Source organism: Tursiops truncatus, chromosome 19 (assembly GCF_011762595.2).
Source record: "Tursiops truncatus isolate mTurTru1 chromosome 19, mTurTru1.mat.Y, whole genome shotgun sequence".
In the NCBI taxonomy this organism is placed as follows: Eukaryota; Metazoa; Chordata; class Mammalia; order Artiodactyla; family Delphinidae; genus Tursiops; species Tursiops truncatus.
Window position 1 is genome coordinate 14,589,541 of NC_047052.1, and position 17,951 is coordinate 14,607,491.

Here is a 17,951-nt window from a genome sequence, read left to right on the forward strand (position 1 = left end):
CTAGGTTTTACAAACAACTACAGTCATTCTAAGACGAGAACCAGTAGAATTACTACACCAAGGAAAAAATATACATGCCTTTTCTAAGTCCTATGTGCTGCCTAAAAGTCATTCCTAGATGCACTGTTCTAAAGAAACACGGCCGCCTCTAGTATTTTGAAGTACTGTGAGAAAACGTGTGCTGTCAGCAATTTGAGTTTCAGCATTGTGATAAAACACTCAGCCGATGGATCACTCCATATTTTCATCCTCCAACACACAGAACACAGTACCTCTGTTGAGTAAACATATGCCCAGCTTATCTGTACCTGTTTTACTCATCAAAGAACCAAGGACAACTTCAGTGTGCACTTCAGTATTCCGTACTGGCCTCTTTCATTAATCTAAACTTCTCCCTGCCAATCCTTTCGAAAAAAAGGATTTACTCTGTGCAAATAATGACTAAATACATAAATGTCTACATTCTCCCTCTCAAAACTATTACAAAGTTATCAGGTGATGGGTGGGGAGCAGAATTTTCAATAATCTGTTACCGTTTTATTGAGACATCCAAATCTTTTAGACAGTCCACAATGGTACTTCTGTGCCTCTGTACTGCGTTATGATCTGTCTGCACAGTCTTCAACAAAGATGTTAAAGCTACATATCTGGATGACATAAAGTTGCAGAAGAACAGAATTAAAATTCAGGATAATTCTCTGCTTAACGACAAAGAAGATGTCCAATGACTAAGGGAAAGCATACATTGTTAAATATTTAAAAGACAAGACAGATTAGTGAGTAAAATGGAAACACAGTAAAGCCATAAAAAATACTATAATCTAAAGCTGTGGCAACCAGAAGCCTTGGATTTAGATTTGTATTCATGGTCAATTCCATTTAAACTTCTAAAAGTGACTGACTTGATTCTTCCAAACTCTTTCAAATAGTACAACAAAATAAGTATACAGTATGCCTTTTCAGGCTGTCTGAGCCCCAAAACACAAGAGGAAATTATTTCAATTTTACCATTTCCTCTGCTTTTGTTTGATACCAGTACCAAAACTGCCCCTGCAAAAATTTGAGTTTATGATCCAAGTATTTAAAAATTCTTCTGGAAGGAGAAGATAATTCAGGGTACCATAATGATTATTTCCACATTTTTTCAATCGTTAACATGACAAGAAAGAATAGAAGGTAATACTGATAAATTCATCTACTTTAAAAAAGTAGCTGGAGTTCACAAACATGTTCCAGGTTTGCAACTGAAATGTTGTATTTTTCTTCTTAATTTAGAGCAGGGGTCAGCAAACTACAGCCTATCTGCAAAAACCCAGCCCTCTGCTGTCTGGTTTGGTAAATCAATTTTTATTGCAATACAGCCATGCACATCATTTACACAGTCTATGGCTGCTTTCACACCAAGAGGCAGAGGTGAGTAGTTGCCAAATAGACCCTAAGGCCCATGGAGTCTAAAATACTGACCATCCATCTGGTCCCTTACAGAAAAAGTTTGCTAACTCCTAATGCTAAAGTATAAACAGGACTAAAAATTAACTCATGAGGCAAATACTTAAATTCTTATCAAAACGGTTTTAAGACCAGACTAAAAATAAAAATCCTGAGTTGAAGTTCTAGATATGTCACTCAATACATGTGTGATCTTGAGCAAAGTCACTCTTGAGTACACTGAGTTTATAATAGCCAGATACAAGACATTTTTCAGTTGACTTACCTAATATTCTTGTCGTTGTTCAATAAGAAACGACCCAGGATATTTATGGCTAGGACCTACAGAGAAACAGCATAGCTTAAAAATTTAGGAAAATCAAATATCTATATTGTTTAAGGGTCACTTTCTGGCCTCTGATAGGTGCAAACTATTTAAAGGTGGTAGTTTAGTTAGTACTTCTATAGATTGCTAGCCAAAAAAAAATTCTGAAGGTAAACTCCTAAAACCATATTTTACTTCTGCTGAAAGATTGTTTTAAAGTTTTTATATCGTTAGCAGAAAAATAATATTGTTACAGCCTCACTGGAGGGAAACCTGGCAGTAACTATAAATATTTAAAATGAGGAATTCCCTGGTGGTCCAGTGATGAGGACTCTGTGCTACCACTGCAGGGGGCATGGGTTTGATCCCTGGTTGAGGAACTAAGATCCCGCATGCCACATGGTGTGGCCAAATAAATAAATAAAAGCTACAAAATGAAACTATATCCTCTGCTTCAACAATTTCACTTCTAGGAATTTAGCTGACAAATGTACTTGTACATATGCACAAAAATCTACTGCAACACTATCTATAATCACAAATGATAGGAGAGTCCATTAATAGCAAATTTGCTACATGTACTATGGCACATCCATACAACAGAATACTATGCGACCATTAAAAAGAATAAATCCTGACACATACTGCGAAATGGATGTACCTTGAAGACATTATACTAAGTGAAATAAGCCGGACACAAACACCCCATATTATATGATTCCATTTATGTGAAATGTCCTGAACAGGCAAATCCATAGAGACAGAAGGTAGAACGGTGGTTGCCAGGGGTTGGGGACAGGGGATAAGGGAGAGTTATTGTTTAATAGGTACGTAGATTCAGTTTCGGAAGGCCAAACAGTTCTGAAGATAAATGGCTGTGTAGGTTGCAAAACATTGTGAATGTGCTTAATGCCACTGAACTACAGAATTAGAAATGGTTAAAATGATAAATTTTATGTTATGAATATTCTACCACAACCTTTTTAAAAATGAAAATGGTCTCTATACATGAATATAAACTAGTTCCAACATAATGTTTTCACCTAACATGAAATGTGTAAGGTGCAGAACAACCCAGATGACAAAAAGAACTATACACAAATACTGTAGTGTAGTTAGTAAATTTGTTTCTTACAAAGCTATGGGTTAGCAATTATTATACTAATAAATGGTTGAAAGAATGAATAAATTCTTGAGGGAGAGTTTTTCCTTATAGAAGAATTCCAATTATTTAATGAGGAAAAAATGAGGGAAATAGAACGGTATCATTAGAACACCACCCTAATAACTGTTGCAGACAAGATCCTCTGATGGGTACTGAAATGGTAGGTAAAAGTCTGAGGAGAACAGAATATCTGCATAGTGTCAAAGTGTTTCCTCCAAAATATTATAATTACAAAGGGGGAAAAAAACAATTATACAGTGGAGAGACACCACCTTAACCAAAAGATCAAGCTTAATATCACCAGTAATGAGACAAACAGATAGCAGGTACCTCCTGATATGAAGCTGAGAAGGGCACACCACTTCTGTGGTAGTCTTGCCAAAAAAGCATAACCTCAAACTAATTATAAGAATGTATCGGGGGCTTCCCCTGGTGGTGCAGTGGTTGAGAGTCCGTCTGCCGATGCAGGGGACACGGGTTCGTGCCCCGGTCCGGGAAGATCCCACATGCCGCGGAACGGCTGGGCCCGTGAGCCATGGCGGCTGAGCCTGCGCGTCCGGAGCCCGTGCTCCGCAACGGGAGAGGCCACAGCAGTGAGAGGCCCGCGTACCGCAAAAAAAAAAAGAATGTATCGGGGTGGGGGGACTTCCCTGGTGGCACAGTGGTTAGGAATCCGCCTGCCAATACAGGGGACACGGGTTCGAGCCTTGGTCCAGGAAGATCTCACATGCTGCAGAGCAACTAAGTCCATTTGCCACAACTACTGAGCCTGCGCTCTAGAGCCCACAAGCCACAACTACTGAGCCCGTGTGCCGCAACTACTGAAGCCCCGTGCCTAGAGATCATGCTCCAAACAAGAGAAGCCACTGCAATGAGAAGCCTGCTTACCGCAACAAAGAGTAGCCCCTGCTCGCCGCAACTAGAGAAAGCCTGCATACAGCAACAAAGACCCAAAGCAGCCAAAAAATAAATTTAGAAAAAATTTTTAAAAAAAGAATATATCAGGGACTTCCCTGGTGGCGCAGTGGTTAAGACTCCATGCTCCCAGTGCAGGGGGCCCGGGTTCAATCCCTGATCAGAGAACTGGATCCCACACGCATGCCACAACTAAGAGTTCGCATGCCACAACCAAGGAGCCCGCATGCCACAACTAAGACCTGGCACAACCAAATAAATAAATAAATATTTAAAAAAAAAGAATATATCAGACAGAGCCAAATTGAGGGACATTCTACAAAGTAACTGATCAGTACTCTTCAAAAGTGCCAAAGTCACAAAAATGAAGGAAAGACGAAGGAAATGTCATAGATTAGAGGAGACTAAGGAGACATGACAATAGATGCAATGTGGGATCAAGGATTAGTCATCAGTAGAAAAACTGGTGAAATCTGAATAAAGTCTGTAATATGGTTAATGGTACTGAACCAATATTAACTTCTTAGTTTTGATAATTATACTACAGTTATACAAGATGCTAACATTAGGGGAAGCTGAGCGAATGGTAATATTGGACTCTGAGCTATTTTTGCAACTTTTGTGTAAGTCTAAAATTATTTTAAATAAAAAGTTTTTAAAAGTGGGATAGACAAGAAATACACATGTACAGACACATTTAAATATGGATAAAATATCTCCAAAAAAAAGTACATTAGAAAATGGTGAGAGTAGCATTAACACATTTACACTATCAAATGTAAAACAGATAGCTAGTGGGAAGCAGCTGCATCAGCTTGGTGCTTTGTGACCACCTAGAGGGGTGGAGTAGGGAGGGTGGGAGGGAGAGACAAGAGGGAGGGTATATATGTATACATATAGCTGATTCACATTGTTAAACAGCAGAAACTAACACCATATTGTAAAGCAATTATACTCCAATAAAGATGTTTAAAAAAAAAAGAAAAGAAAATGGTAACCGTATTTCCCACTAGAAAACTTGAGGGTCTACACATGAAAGCTACAGACAGACATCTTCCTCCCTGCATACCTTTTGTACTGTTTGAATTCTTTTACTTTGTGTTTATTTCTCAAATAAAAATTTAGAGAAATGAATTAACTCAAATATCATGTCTTATTTGAAGTGATTGAGCCCAACTCAAATCATGGCTTTAAAAAAAGCTCATTCAGAAATGCTTCCTTGGAAAAAAAAAAAAAAAGAAATGCTTCCTTGGGACTTCCCTGGCGGTCCAGTGGTTAAGACTTCCCGCTTCCAATGCAGGGGACATGGGTTCGATCCCTGGTCGGGGAACTAAGATCTCATATGCCACATGGTGTGGTCAAAAAAGAAAAAAAAAAAGAGAAAGAAAGAAAATTTTCCTTCACTTAACATTATCTATGTGTCTAACCATACCTAAGCTCTTCCAATTTCTATTATAATCAATATTAAGCCTTCAGTGGAGAAAATGATACTTCAGATACCAAAAAAAAGCACTATACATTCTGCATCATTCTTTACTAAAGTTAATTTCCAAATGGAATTCATTTCCAAAATCCAAGTCAATTATTTTAAATAAAATGTTTAGAGAAGAAAAGATTAAAAAGACTTACTCGCAGTCCACTCTCTGACTTAATATCCATGATAGTCAAAACCGTTTCATAAAGAATAGCATTTCCTACATTTTTACTAGTCTCCGTATTAGTGGCAACCTGAAAAGACACAGAGGGTGTTACAAAAGTGACAAAACAATGCTTCCAAAAAATATCCAGAGGTAACAGGAGACATTTTGTGACTGATTACAGCCACCAATTAGAAAACACAAATAAAAACTGCTCCATATACTCAAAATCATTCTACTCCTTGCTTTACTAAAATGAGTGTTTACTTAAATGCAAGTTTAAGTACTCACCTGTGCTAATATATCATTCATAGCTTCACTTGAGTCATCATCATTTCGTCCTAAAATTCTTAATAACCGCAAAATTCGTACCTAATGTGCAAAATATGACAAATGTCAACAAATTCCGCCTGGCACAAAGGAACTTTGCTTGATATGAAATTCAAATAACTTAAATGAAGTCTTAGATCCCAACAGAAATGGTAAAATTCAAACAGAAGAAATTTAAACATTATCTTTAGAGAAGTTATATATGGTTCTATGTCTTAATGAAGTTATTAGACAACCCACACTTTGACACTTCACAGCCAAAGGTTACCACCACCTGCAGAGCTGTATTATATTGGTAAATCAAGTTTCCATGTAGTATATGATTTGACTATTACAACTATAATTTTATCCTATTAATCTCATACAGAATTGTGTCACTATTCATTTGTTAATGTAATTAGTTTAATCAATTAACTACCAAATCTCTACCCAACACAAACATAAGAGGAAGGAAAAATCTATTCCAAAATATATCATTTATCCAAAACTTTCTTTCGACCTCACCTGCAAAAAGGGGTCACTGATCCCAGAAACATCATGTTCTGGTGAATATCCGGACATGATGAGGTTCTTTAGAATACGAACTAACTGGGGCACAAGCTGGGGGGAAGAGAGATGCATCAAAAAACAGTGAACATCAAAGAATTTCTCATGAATAGGCAGGTAATTTGACTTAGAAAAAGGATGCAAGGGTCTGAGTCCAAGCAAATTCTACTGATACAATATACTAGTATACTGTTGATGTTTGATAAATATAACTTAGGAGTATTCTGGCCAAGAACTCAAGAAGGAATATCTGAATTAAAAACAAACCAGATATTTTTACTCCAGAGTCATACATGCAAAGGTACTATAAATAACAGTAGGTTAGAAAGCCTCTGAGAACGAAGTAAAACAGGTACCTATGGGGCATATTGCATTTCTACTTCTATAGGACTTGACACACGAAGGTTGCACAAATATATTCAGTTTTTAATACATTCAACACATGTGGATATAAAATGTTATCACACCCAAAATACTGGTGATTTTATTAAAATTATAGTCTTAAAACAAACTATCTCAAATAGAGAAAAAAATTCTCCCCTCTTAATATTTGGCTAGTTATATCCTTTTCCAACAAACAACAGGGAATACAAAAGCCTCCAACACTGACTAAGTGGAAAAGACACATGAAAAATTGTATCCTTCACTTTAGGAAGACAGCAAGGCCATGAATAATGTCCTTTTCCTATTCTTAACTCATATGACACAATTTTAGGTAAAATTTAATTTCAGCACCTAATTATACATTTGTTGCCTGTCTTATCTCACTGATGAAACTATACATTCCTTATGGTCAGAATGCCCTTCTTCTTTTTACTCTGTCCATTAGACTGACTGACAGAACATAGTAGACGCAATTTTACTCCCAAGCTGAACTTAAAAATGCTTTAAATATTATCATTCATTTCAAACTCTGTTGATCAATCATTTAAGGTTAAAACCCTATTCCAAAATGTTTGCCACAATAAGAACATTTCCAGTCTCAAACTACAAACTCAATTTAGCTATATAAACAATTCTAATCACCTAACATTAAGAAGTGTCCGAAGCGAACTGAATCCTATCTCTTTTGGAGGCAGTCAAAACAGCCCCAACTTTGCTGCAACTCAATTATTTTTTTCTCATCGTATTTGGATTCCTCCCTACTCTCCAATTCTAAAAGGGGATCAAGACTGAAACAAAAGCCAAGCTCTGCCCAAGGTACACACTCAAAACATTTACAACACTAAGTCTATTGCTAAATACAAGACAACATAATCTGTGGGAATTTAAATAAGTTTGGCCATAACATTTCAATTAAGCACTTCGTAAGTCACCTAAACAAAAATCTAATTTGGACAATTCCAAGATTAAAACAAATCTAAGCTATAATGACCTGTAAATTCTAAACAGAATCCTCATTAACTCTGTCAACTGTGGACAGATTCATATTAGAGGTCAGAATAATATAACTGTATCAACTGCTTTAAAATGTAATAAAACCGGGATCATCTAATTACCAAGCTCTGCACAAAATGTAGTTCGCCTTGCATACTTCCCAATGGTCTCCTTTTTTGTACTACCCATATCCTCAATTACTTTTTAAAATCTGGTTTCTGGGGACTTCCCTGGTGGTCCAGTGGTAAGGAACCTGCCTTCCAATGCAGGGAACACAGGTTCGATCCCTGGTCAGGGAACTAAGATCCTTCATGCCGCAGGGCAACCAAGCCTGTGCCACAACTACTGAGCTCACGTGCCTCAATGAGAGAGCCCGCATGCCACAAACTACAGAGCCCATGCAGCCTGGAGCCCGCGTGCCACAACTAGAGAGAGAAAAACCCGCACACCACAACTAGAGAGAAGCCCATGCACCACAATGAAGAGACAGCGCACCACAAAGAAAGATCCCACGTGCCACAACTAAGACCTGACGCAGCCAAAAAAAATTAATTATTTTTTTTAAAAAATCTGGTTTCTGTCTCAGAGGAGTCCTTTTTCCTTCAGCTACTAAACTCACACCACATAAGAGCACCCGGGACAAAAAGCACAAATGTCTAAGTGTTCTGCATACAAATTCCTGGAACCCAGCTTTATTTTTCTGATAAAAATGCAAGTTACTAAAACTGATGACAAGACAAACAAAATAAAATGACAAAGGGAAAGGCTGCAGCCATGAAAATCAGTTGACGCCCACCCACTCTACCTCAAAAAACTTTTAATATTCCAAAACTTCAAGGCAAGATTGAGGGCAAGTAAGGGGGAAATTAAAGCTCTAAGTCTGAACTGAAAGTTCAGAAGTACGTATGGAGCTTTTTAAAGCATGGGGTTACCCACACGGCTCTAAAATATCTGCTTCAAGAAGAAGCAGTGTTTGGTGTCAAGGATCCAAACTGATCTGGAACTGCCATCACCAATGGGAAACTGCTCAAAGTTTCTCAAGTGAAGACAAAGGAAAGGCAGAGAAGGAGGCTTACAAATCAGGAAAGGCTGCAACTGAAATCCAAGGCTGACTTTGGAGTCAGGAGTTTAAGTGACAAGACAAAACCTGGACTAGGAAGTTAGCCAAAAATGCTAGGACAAATAACATAGTATTAAGCACAACTTCAGCATTAGTATATTTTTAAAAGCCACATTTGTGGATGGATACACAAAAGCCACTAAGGACCTAATGCCAGCATGCACCATCTAAAAGAGGGTTAATTCTTACCTTTTCATTCTAACATACAGCAGGATTCCAAACAGACAACAGGAACAAAACATACAAAGCAAGCATTAGGGACAGATACGGGCCTCATACTATTTTATAATAATTTAATCAATACATGAACATCTAAGGGGGCAAAAAAGCCTCCCAAAAAAGAGCTGCTATTAGAGCTTCATTAGATCTAAAGTACAAAGTAAGCCCAATTTATGGAGTGATCAGCACCCTATAAAAGGAACTGAAATGCATGTAATTACCCAAAGAACAGTCTTTCTCTGAGTTCTCCTTACTAGTCCCTTCTAAACATAAGTGGAGAAAAAAATTTCCACTTTAGAATGCTCTAAGAAAGGGAGGGAGGGACTTAAGAAAGCTAGAGACTTCCATCACTGGAGTCACCACAGCGTAAAATGAATAGTGCGGGACCCTATGTTAGGTAAAAGTAATGTCAAATTTCAGTTTGCAGTTTTCACCTTTAAAAAAAAAAATTACCTGCCTTAAACTACATACACACACACACACACACACACACACACACACACTCTTCCTGTGTGTAATTTGACCTCAGGCTACATTTCCTAACTTCAATGTGAAAACAGCAGATAAAGCACGTGAGAGACTGGTGTGTCTGCCAACAATGAGAGAAGACTTCTATTATGAAAGGGAAAACACTGCACTATTGCCAGTTCTTATATGCCTAAATCTGGCTTCCAGCCCTACCACACAGCAGGGCTGTTTAAGTCCTTTATTCAGCTCCACAGCTTTCTTTCAAAAGAAAATTCATAGGTGAGAAAATCATGTACTTTTCAGGAAAGCCATTTTCAATCAAGAAAGGCTTAGATATACAGAATGGCACCTACCTTTCTGAAATGTGCAAGCATGTCTGGGCTTCGCTCACACATTTCTGTGAGGAGGACTACAGAAGTGTGAAGGACACCTGAAAGAAAAGAACCAATGAAAACTAATAATGAGGCTATATTATTCAACTTCATAGTACAGGGCTCTGAGTTTTGAAGGTCAATTCCAAAAGGATAGCTGCTATTTTTGTTTTTTAATCTCTCAAAGAATCTAAGCATTGAGGTGAATACAAAGAAGGTATTAATAGATACCTGCTGATTTAATACTGGTGATGTCAATCAAAACAGAATATTCTAAAGTTATATGACCAAAATAATTGCTAAAAAATGAGAGCCAATACACATGTCTCTACGTTTGAGAATATCCATAAAGACATGCTCCTAGTCAATATAAACTGGACATCACCTGCTCCAGACTTAATAAGCTCTTAGCTGAGTTTTGATAGATATTTCAAGAAGAAAAATCTTACTAAGATTTTAAATTTCCAGATAAAATATACGAAAAACCCAAGGTAGTTGTGAATGACAAAGTAAATTTGCTTGGTCAAGAGTGAGTGAAAAGAATCACACCATACTTTTCACTAAATAATAAATAAGTACCCTAAACATTCATTTGTTCAACAAGTATATTTTGAGTCTTCTAGGCACAGGACTGCATTAATCAAATTAAATACACGTTAACATTTTTTCTCTTAGCATTTAGGACACAAGAATTTTCTTCACTCAGAACTTGTTTCACTGACTTCAAAATAAGAATAAAATGCTCGGTAAAGAACTGCCACATTTCATTTAATTTCTCTCAAGCTTTATAAAAATATATCTGGGTAACCATTACAAATTCCTGTTACAAGTAACCTAAAAGTAGTTTCACAACTCTTACACTACTATGGCAAAGCAATAAAAAAATAACTTTTTCTTCTATTATAAAATAGCCAGGAAATCAAAGGGTTTTACACATGAAAATCAAGGCTAGGATCATTTGTAATTACACTATTACTTAATATAGTATTTTTAATATAGTAAAAGAGGACCAGAAATGAAAAACAACAAGCTTACTGTAAAGGAATCAATCTCTAATTACAAAAACTAGGATATGGGAGTAGAAGAGAGATTCAACCCATTAGCCCTTCCTGGAAAAGTGTCCAAGCACAGTAGAAAGGTGAGTCTACTGCATGAGACAGAAGGCCAACACTGCCTGAAGCCTGTTCTCTTTCCCCTTCTCCCTCAGTACTTCATGAGTGCATCTAAATCACATTACCATGGTTCTTTTCATTCAATAAATTTTTTGTTGCTGGTAAGAACATCTCCATAAGTTCAGGAACCTTCCTGATGACATGAACAGCACAAAGTGCTGCCTATAAAAAACATAAAAAGGACAAAAGAAGATTTATTTCAATTAAGTCAGGACAACCAATCTTATAAACAACAAAACCTTATCAACTAGTTCACCTACATGAAAAAAGAAAGGACTTAGGTATCAGATTTATTATTTATCATTATCAGACTTATTAGTTATTAACTGGTTAGGGCTTTCCAACTTATACTTACTGCATTAACGAGAACTTCTAACTCACCTGTCTCTTCGGTCATATATTACCAAATAAGTGGACGAAAGCTTTCTCGACTAGACCATGGTTAAACACAAACTTATCAAACATGCTAAACATAATTTATGTGGAGTTTTGCAAAGTAAAAAATAAAGACTTCCATCTGTGCTAATCATTCTTCTGAGTAAAAAGACCAAAAGGTTTTATAAAAACATTATGCAATTGAAAGATGCTTTAAATCTGCTGCTGCTTTTAATAATAGCTATACTTTCCCCAATTCACTCTCTACTGAAATCAAGAAAATCATTTGAAAGTTACTTAGGATCTTAGTTAAACGCCTCTCAGTTAGCTAGTCTCTACTGAAGAAACTTGTTCACAGGAAAGAAAGGCACTCAAAGACTGATTTTGGTTAAACGCCCCCACCCCTGGCAAAAGGAACCATAACTACTATTTGTTGGAATTGAATAACATAGAAGTTTAGATACATTAACAAGAAAAGATTTCAGCTAATTCTTCTCATGCTACAGTGGGGGGAAACAATTTTTTTCCTAATCTGTAGGAATTATTTTATTTAATAATTATTAATATTTATTTAATCTTTCTGAACAAGAGCAGCCCACACATTTTTTAAGAGAAAAGACTGGCTTTGGTCTATAGCCATCATTAACAGTACATGTTCCTGGAAAACAGCTTGGCCCTTTCAACAGCTTTGTCTCACACCATTAATACAGAGGCACAATAAACGCCAACCAGACGATATTATGTGACTCACTTCTAAAGTCCTAAATTTTACCCTTTGTTTATGAAGGTTTTAGGATTCAAGCACAATAAAATAATAACAAAATGCTTATATCAACAAATAAAAGCAAATAAGTGAATAAGATCACTGTCTTCCATTACTATTCCATTTAGATATATCAGTTTTAGGAAGTATGTTCTAAATCATTCCCTAATAATTATCTAGGTCCCCATGGAACTGCACTTCCAAGATTCAAAGGCCCTAATACAAAGACATGGGCACTAAAATAAATTCGTAAAGATCTGTTCATTATCACTTTGTTTAATACTGTTTAGAATCAGGTAACTTAGGAAGTAATTAGGTATGCCATCTAGGGTCCAATAACATTTGCTTGTTTATAAATCATTTCCTTGAAAAATGACGAATTAAGAGAATTAAAGTGTTCACAATCACTTATTAATTGGTGAGTTAAATAGCAATAAAAAAAAAAAAAAAATCACCTCCGGGCTTCCCTGGTGGCGCAGTGGTTGAGAGTCCGCCTGCCGATGCAGGGGACACGGGTTCATGCCCCGGTCCAGGAAGATCCCACATGCCGCGGAGCGGCTAGGCCTGTGAGCCATGGCCGCTGAGCCTGTGCGTCCGGAGCCTGTGCTCCGCAAAGGGAGAGGCCACAACAGTGAGAGGCCCGCGTACCAAAAAAAAAAAAAAAAAAAAAAAAATCACCTCCAAAATTAGTATAAAAAAAGATTTTGATTTATAAACAACTGATTCACATATAATCATTTAAAATACATTTACTGCACAGGGAAAGATAAGTTATATTACCATTTGAGCTTTCAAATATGAATAATCTGCCTTCTCATCTCCATAATACTGCCTAATCCAAATGCATACATTCGGTTTCATGGAAAGTTACCTTTTTTCTTAAGTAAGAGTTGGAGGTTTTCAGGAGTTTCTCTACCTCTCCTGCAAGATCTCTGCACATCTCTGAGGAGCCCATGCAGCCGAGGGTACAAAGTGCTAGCCCCTGTACATATTGCGTGCTATGATTAAGATCACTGCAAAAGAAAGAAGGTGGCAGAAATGAACATGCCCTGCCTGGTGCTCTCCATGAAGAAGTTTCACAATCTAACGAGGTAGCTCTGAACGATTCATGATTTCTCTAATATGGAAAATATTTATTAGGATTATTTTTGCAAAAAGTGTTTATTCTAACTTTATTACAAATTACAACACAGCAAACTGACTGACATTCTGTTCTACATGCTTGCAACCCAATGTTCCCAAATACCAAAGCAACATAAACTGGACAACATGCTATCTGTTGGATGTTAAAAGACAACTCTCTTTAGGAAACTCAGCAAACCACTGAAAGTAAAAACTAGCAATGACAGAATATGAAGCACAACTGTATATTTAAAAGATTTTAATATGCTCTATTACTAACTACAAAAAAAGTAATACAGTAACCAAAACCTTAAAAAAAAAATCAGAAAACAATCTCTACTGCTAGAGCATTTAAGATGACTTAAACATCACAACAGAAACACTCTATACTATATACTCTATACTTAAACACTGTATACTCTAAATACTATACCATAAGGTCTCTGATCTTATGATATAGTATTAACCTTGATGTTACATTAATTTTTACACTTTTATTTATTCAAAAGAAGAAAAAATTAGTAACTAAAAAGATAGCTAATTAAACCATCATAAACTAAGCTAGATGTTTACAGTGAGGCTCAGTATCTAGTGATACAGATACAAAAAATTCTATTTCTAACAGGCACTGATTACTGTACAAAATTATTTCTAAACCAGCCTGAAGTATACTTTCAGAAAAGCTGAAATATTAAAAGCTTGAACCAGTAAACTCATTTACATATTATAACCAACTCTTACCATTCAGAAGCTGAATTATTGAGTTATGCTACTTTTACCAGCTTTAAGAGCATTTTAAAATCGTTTAGCTCAGTGGTTCTCAAACTGTGATTAAAGAATCTCTGGAAGTCCCCAAGGCTGTTTCAGGGGGTCCACGAAATATAAACTATTTTCACAATACTAACTCATTATTTGTCAGCTTTACTGACACCCGCACTGACAGTGCAAAGGCAATGGTGGGAAAAACTATGGCATGTTAGCACAAATCAGGGCAGAGGCACCAAATAATAGTAGTCACTGAATACACTGCCACACACTTAGAGTGAAAGAGGGGAGGGAGGGAAGGAGTTTCACTTAATACTGCCCATGACAAAGCAGTAAAAATGATTAGTTTTATTATACCTTGACTCTTTTTTTTTTTTTTTTTTTAAAGCCACGCCACACGGCTTGCAGGATCTCAGCTCCCTGATCAGGGATTGAACCCGGGCCACTGCAGTGAAAGCCCAGAATCCTAACCACTAGACCACCAGGGAACTCCCATATACCTTGACTCTTGAGTGCACATTTTTTAACATTCTGCGTGACAAAATGGAAAGTATGCATAAAGTACTTCTGATGCATACTGGAGTAAAGTGGCAATCTCAGAGAAAAGCACTTGTGTATTTCTTTCATTTGCAAGCTAAACTACAAACTAGCTACTTTTAAAATGAACATCATTCTTATTTGAAAAATAACTGACAACTATAATTATTAAGATGTGATTATTTGCCAAACATTTTCTTGAAGAAGAGCCAAGTAACCTTATCACTTCAAGAGCAACAAGTGACAATATTTGTTGCCAATGATAAAATCTAAGCTTTGAAGTGAAAATTAGAATTTTGGAATATTTTTATTGCCACCATGAACCTGACAGTCTATCAATACTCTAAAACTCAGTGAACCAATTTTCTCCAAATGCCTTAAGCATGATGTTTAAAAAGCATGCAAGAGTAAAAGGTTCATTCAAAGTGTAAGACAAACCAATGGGTTTTAATATAACAAAGAACCAAACTTCACTGATATGGTTTCAGACTCCACATTGTAATTAACCCTAAAGAAACTACCACTTATGGAGTTGTGATATACCATCATAGAACATTATCCATAGTTAATCTGAAAGGTTATTAAAGTCCTCTTTCTTTTTTAAACTACATTATCTGTGAAAGGCTAGATCTTCTTCATATACTTAATCAAAACGTAACATAAGAAACGGAATGCAGAAGCAAATATGAGCATCTAGCTTCTAGCTTCCATTAGGTTAGATATTAAAGAGATTTACAAAATTGTAAAATAATGCCATTCTTCTCACTGAAATTGTTCTTGTTCTGAAAAATAGTTTTTCATAAAAAAATTTATTTCTGTTAACATTGTAATGGGTTCATTATTGGTCTTTTTATTTATTTGGGGGGGGGGTAATTTTAAATGAACTAATAAATGGTTTTAGGCTTCCCTGAAGAACAAAGAAAGGAAAGGAAACAGAAGGTAAAGTGTCAATCAGTCAGATTTGCTATTGTCTACCAATTTGAATATTTAAGATAAAAATTACTGATAAAGTTTAACTTACCTATGGCTTTACCATTTAGTGTCCTAGTTCCCAAGAGTACTTAGTTGACTCTTCAATCATTTTTCAATGATTAAGAATATTTGCATAATGCAAGCTCTTAAAGTATTATATTTAATTTTTAAAGATTTAATTCCAAGATCATTAATGTCAGAGTTTTTCTAGGCCAATGAACAATGAGGTAAACATTCATCATTAAACAGAAAAACTGTTGGTACATATGATGCCCCATAAGCAAAATGCGAAAAACCTCACAAATAAAAAAACTCATTAGCAGATTAAAAAAACACACAGGGGACTTCCCCGTGGTCCAGTGGTAAAGAATCCGCCTTCCAGGGTTTCCTTGGTGGCGCAGTGGTTGAGAGTCCGCCTGCCGATGCAGGGGACATGGGTTCATGCCCCGGTCCAGGAAGATCCCACATGCATGGAGTGGCTAGGCCCGTGAGCCATGGCCGCTGAGCCTGCACGTCCAGAGTCTGTGCTCCGCAAGGGGAGAGGCGACAACAGTGAGAGGGCTGCGTACCGCGAAAAAAAAAAAAAGAATCCGCCTTCCAATGCAGGGGACGCAGGTTCAATCCCTGGTTGGGGGACTAAGATACCACATGCCACAGGGCAACTAAGCCCATGCACCACAACTACTGAGCTCGCGTGCCTCAATGAGAGAGCCCACGTGCCGCAAACTACACAGCCCAGGCACCCTGGAGCCCATGCACCACAACTAGAGAGAGAAACAGAGAGAAAACCCATAGGCCACAACTAGAGAAGACCACACGCCACAATGAAGATCCCGCACCACAATGAAAGATCCCACATGCCTCGACGAAGACCCCACGTGCCGCAACTAAGACCCGACGCAGCCAAAAAAATAAAGAAAATAAATTTTTTTTAAAAACTGAATTATCCGAAGTCCTTTAACTGAGCTTAAACTTAAGTGCCAGATCAATTCCCAACTATTATTAGCTCTCTCCAAAATTCACTTGGGGCTTAGCCGGGTCTCATGAAAATTAAACACAAAGATTCCTTATTTGCCTGTATGCCTATTCTTCAATTTTTATCAAGCTACAAACCTATACTTGAGTTTGGTATTAAGTCTCTAATATGAACTTGCTGCTAGGCGGAACTGCCAAATTATCAACATATAATTGAAGGCTTGAATAATAAGGGCACAGAGCATACAAGAACAAAAATTAAAGGAACTTTCAGAGGCCTGTCCAGAATAAATATGTAAAGTCACATTAAACATCTAAAATGTAACCTCCATGACACCAAGGATTTATGTCCATTTTTTTCATTCTCCATCCCCAAAGCTCGTAACACCTCCTGGCATACAACAGGTATACAATAAATATTTGTTGAATAAATGAATCAACTTAGTATTTTCATTATTAATATTTATTACAAGGCCAAAAAGAAGAAGATTCTCCCAAGTTAAGTCACAGAGTCAATATATTTACATGACACACTCTATATTTACAAGCAATCATAATTCTCATTTTGAAATTTTTCATTATTCATTGGGAAATTTTAAATTATAATTTTTACCACAGCAAAATACATGAGTTCAGTGTCTTCAAATTGATCACCTATATCCCCGATTCTACTTTCTGTCAAATACAGAAATACTATAAATGAAAAAGAAATCTAAAAAAGGAGATTAAACCAACAGACAAACCAAAACCAAATCAAAACAAACCAAAAAGTACCTTTAATCAATATGGCCATCAGAACTTCCATAACTTTCTTTTTTTTTTTCTTAAATTTATTTATTTAATTTATTTATTTTTGGCTGCGTTGGGTCTTTTTTGCTGCGCGCGAGCTTTTTCTCTAGTTGGCGGTGAACAGGGGCTACTCTTCATTATGGTGTGCGGGCTTCTCATTGCGGTGGCTTCTCTAGTTGCAGAGCATGGGCTCTAGTCACGGGGGCTTCAGCAGTTGTGGCTCGCGGGCTCTAGAGCGCAAGCTCAGTAGTTGTGGTGCACGGGCCTAGTTGCTCCGTGGCATGTGGGATCTTCCCAGACCAGGGCTCGAACCCATGTTCCCTGCACTGGCAGGCGGACTCTTAACCACTGCGCCACCAGGGAAACCCTAAAACTTCCATAACTTTCTAAGAGAAATTTATTATAAGAGAGATACTGAGGGGGCTTCCCTGGTGGCACAGTCATTGAGAATCCGCCTGCCAGTGCAGGGGACACGGGTTCGAGCCCTGGTCAGAGAAGACCCCACATGCCACGGAGCAACTAAGCCCATGTGCCACAACTACTGAGCCTGTGCTCTAGAGCCCGTGAGCCACAACTACAG

At 37.1% G+C, this 17,951-nt stretch overlaps 1 protein-coding gene and 1 non-coding gene across 2 annotated transcripts in view; both read right to left on the minus strand.

Moving 5' to 3' along the window:
* The window catches only part of AP1G1 (adaptor related protein complex 1 subunit gamma 1), an 81,233-nt gene that overhangs the window by 23,535 nt on the left and 39,747 nt on the right, over window positions 1-17,951 (minus strand). Inside the window, exons 4-11 of the mRNA XM_019935558.3 lie at window positions 13,083-13,224; window positions 11,139-11,235; window positions 9,884-9,960; window positions 6,305-6,400; window positions 5,762-5,842; window positions 5,463-5,561; window positions 1,715-1,770; window positions 534-647 (exon numbers count right to left, since the gene is read on the minus strand). Coding sequence (XP_019791117.1) covers window positions 534-647; window positions 1,715-1,770; window positions 5,463-5,561; window positions 5,762-5,842; window positions 6,305-6,400; window positions 9,884-9,960; window positions 11,139-11,235; window positions 13,083-13,224 — 762 coding nt within the window. The remainder of the gene's footprint in view (window positions 1-533; window positions 648-1,714; window positions 1,771-5,462; window positions 5,562-5,761; window positions 5,843-6,304; window positions 6,401-9,883; window positions 9,961-11,138; window positions 11,236-13,082; window positions 13,225-17,951) is intronic.
* On the minus strand, window positions 176-261 carry LOC117309294 (small nucleolar RNA SNORD71). Its single transcript, XR_004523582.1, has one exon. It is a non-coding gene; the product is annotated as a small nucleolar RNA SNORD71 (small nucleolar RNA).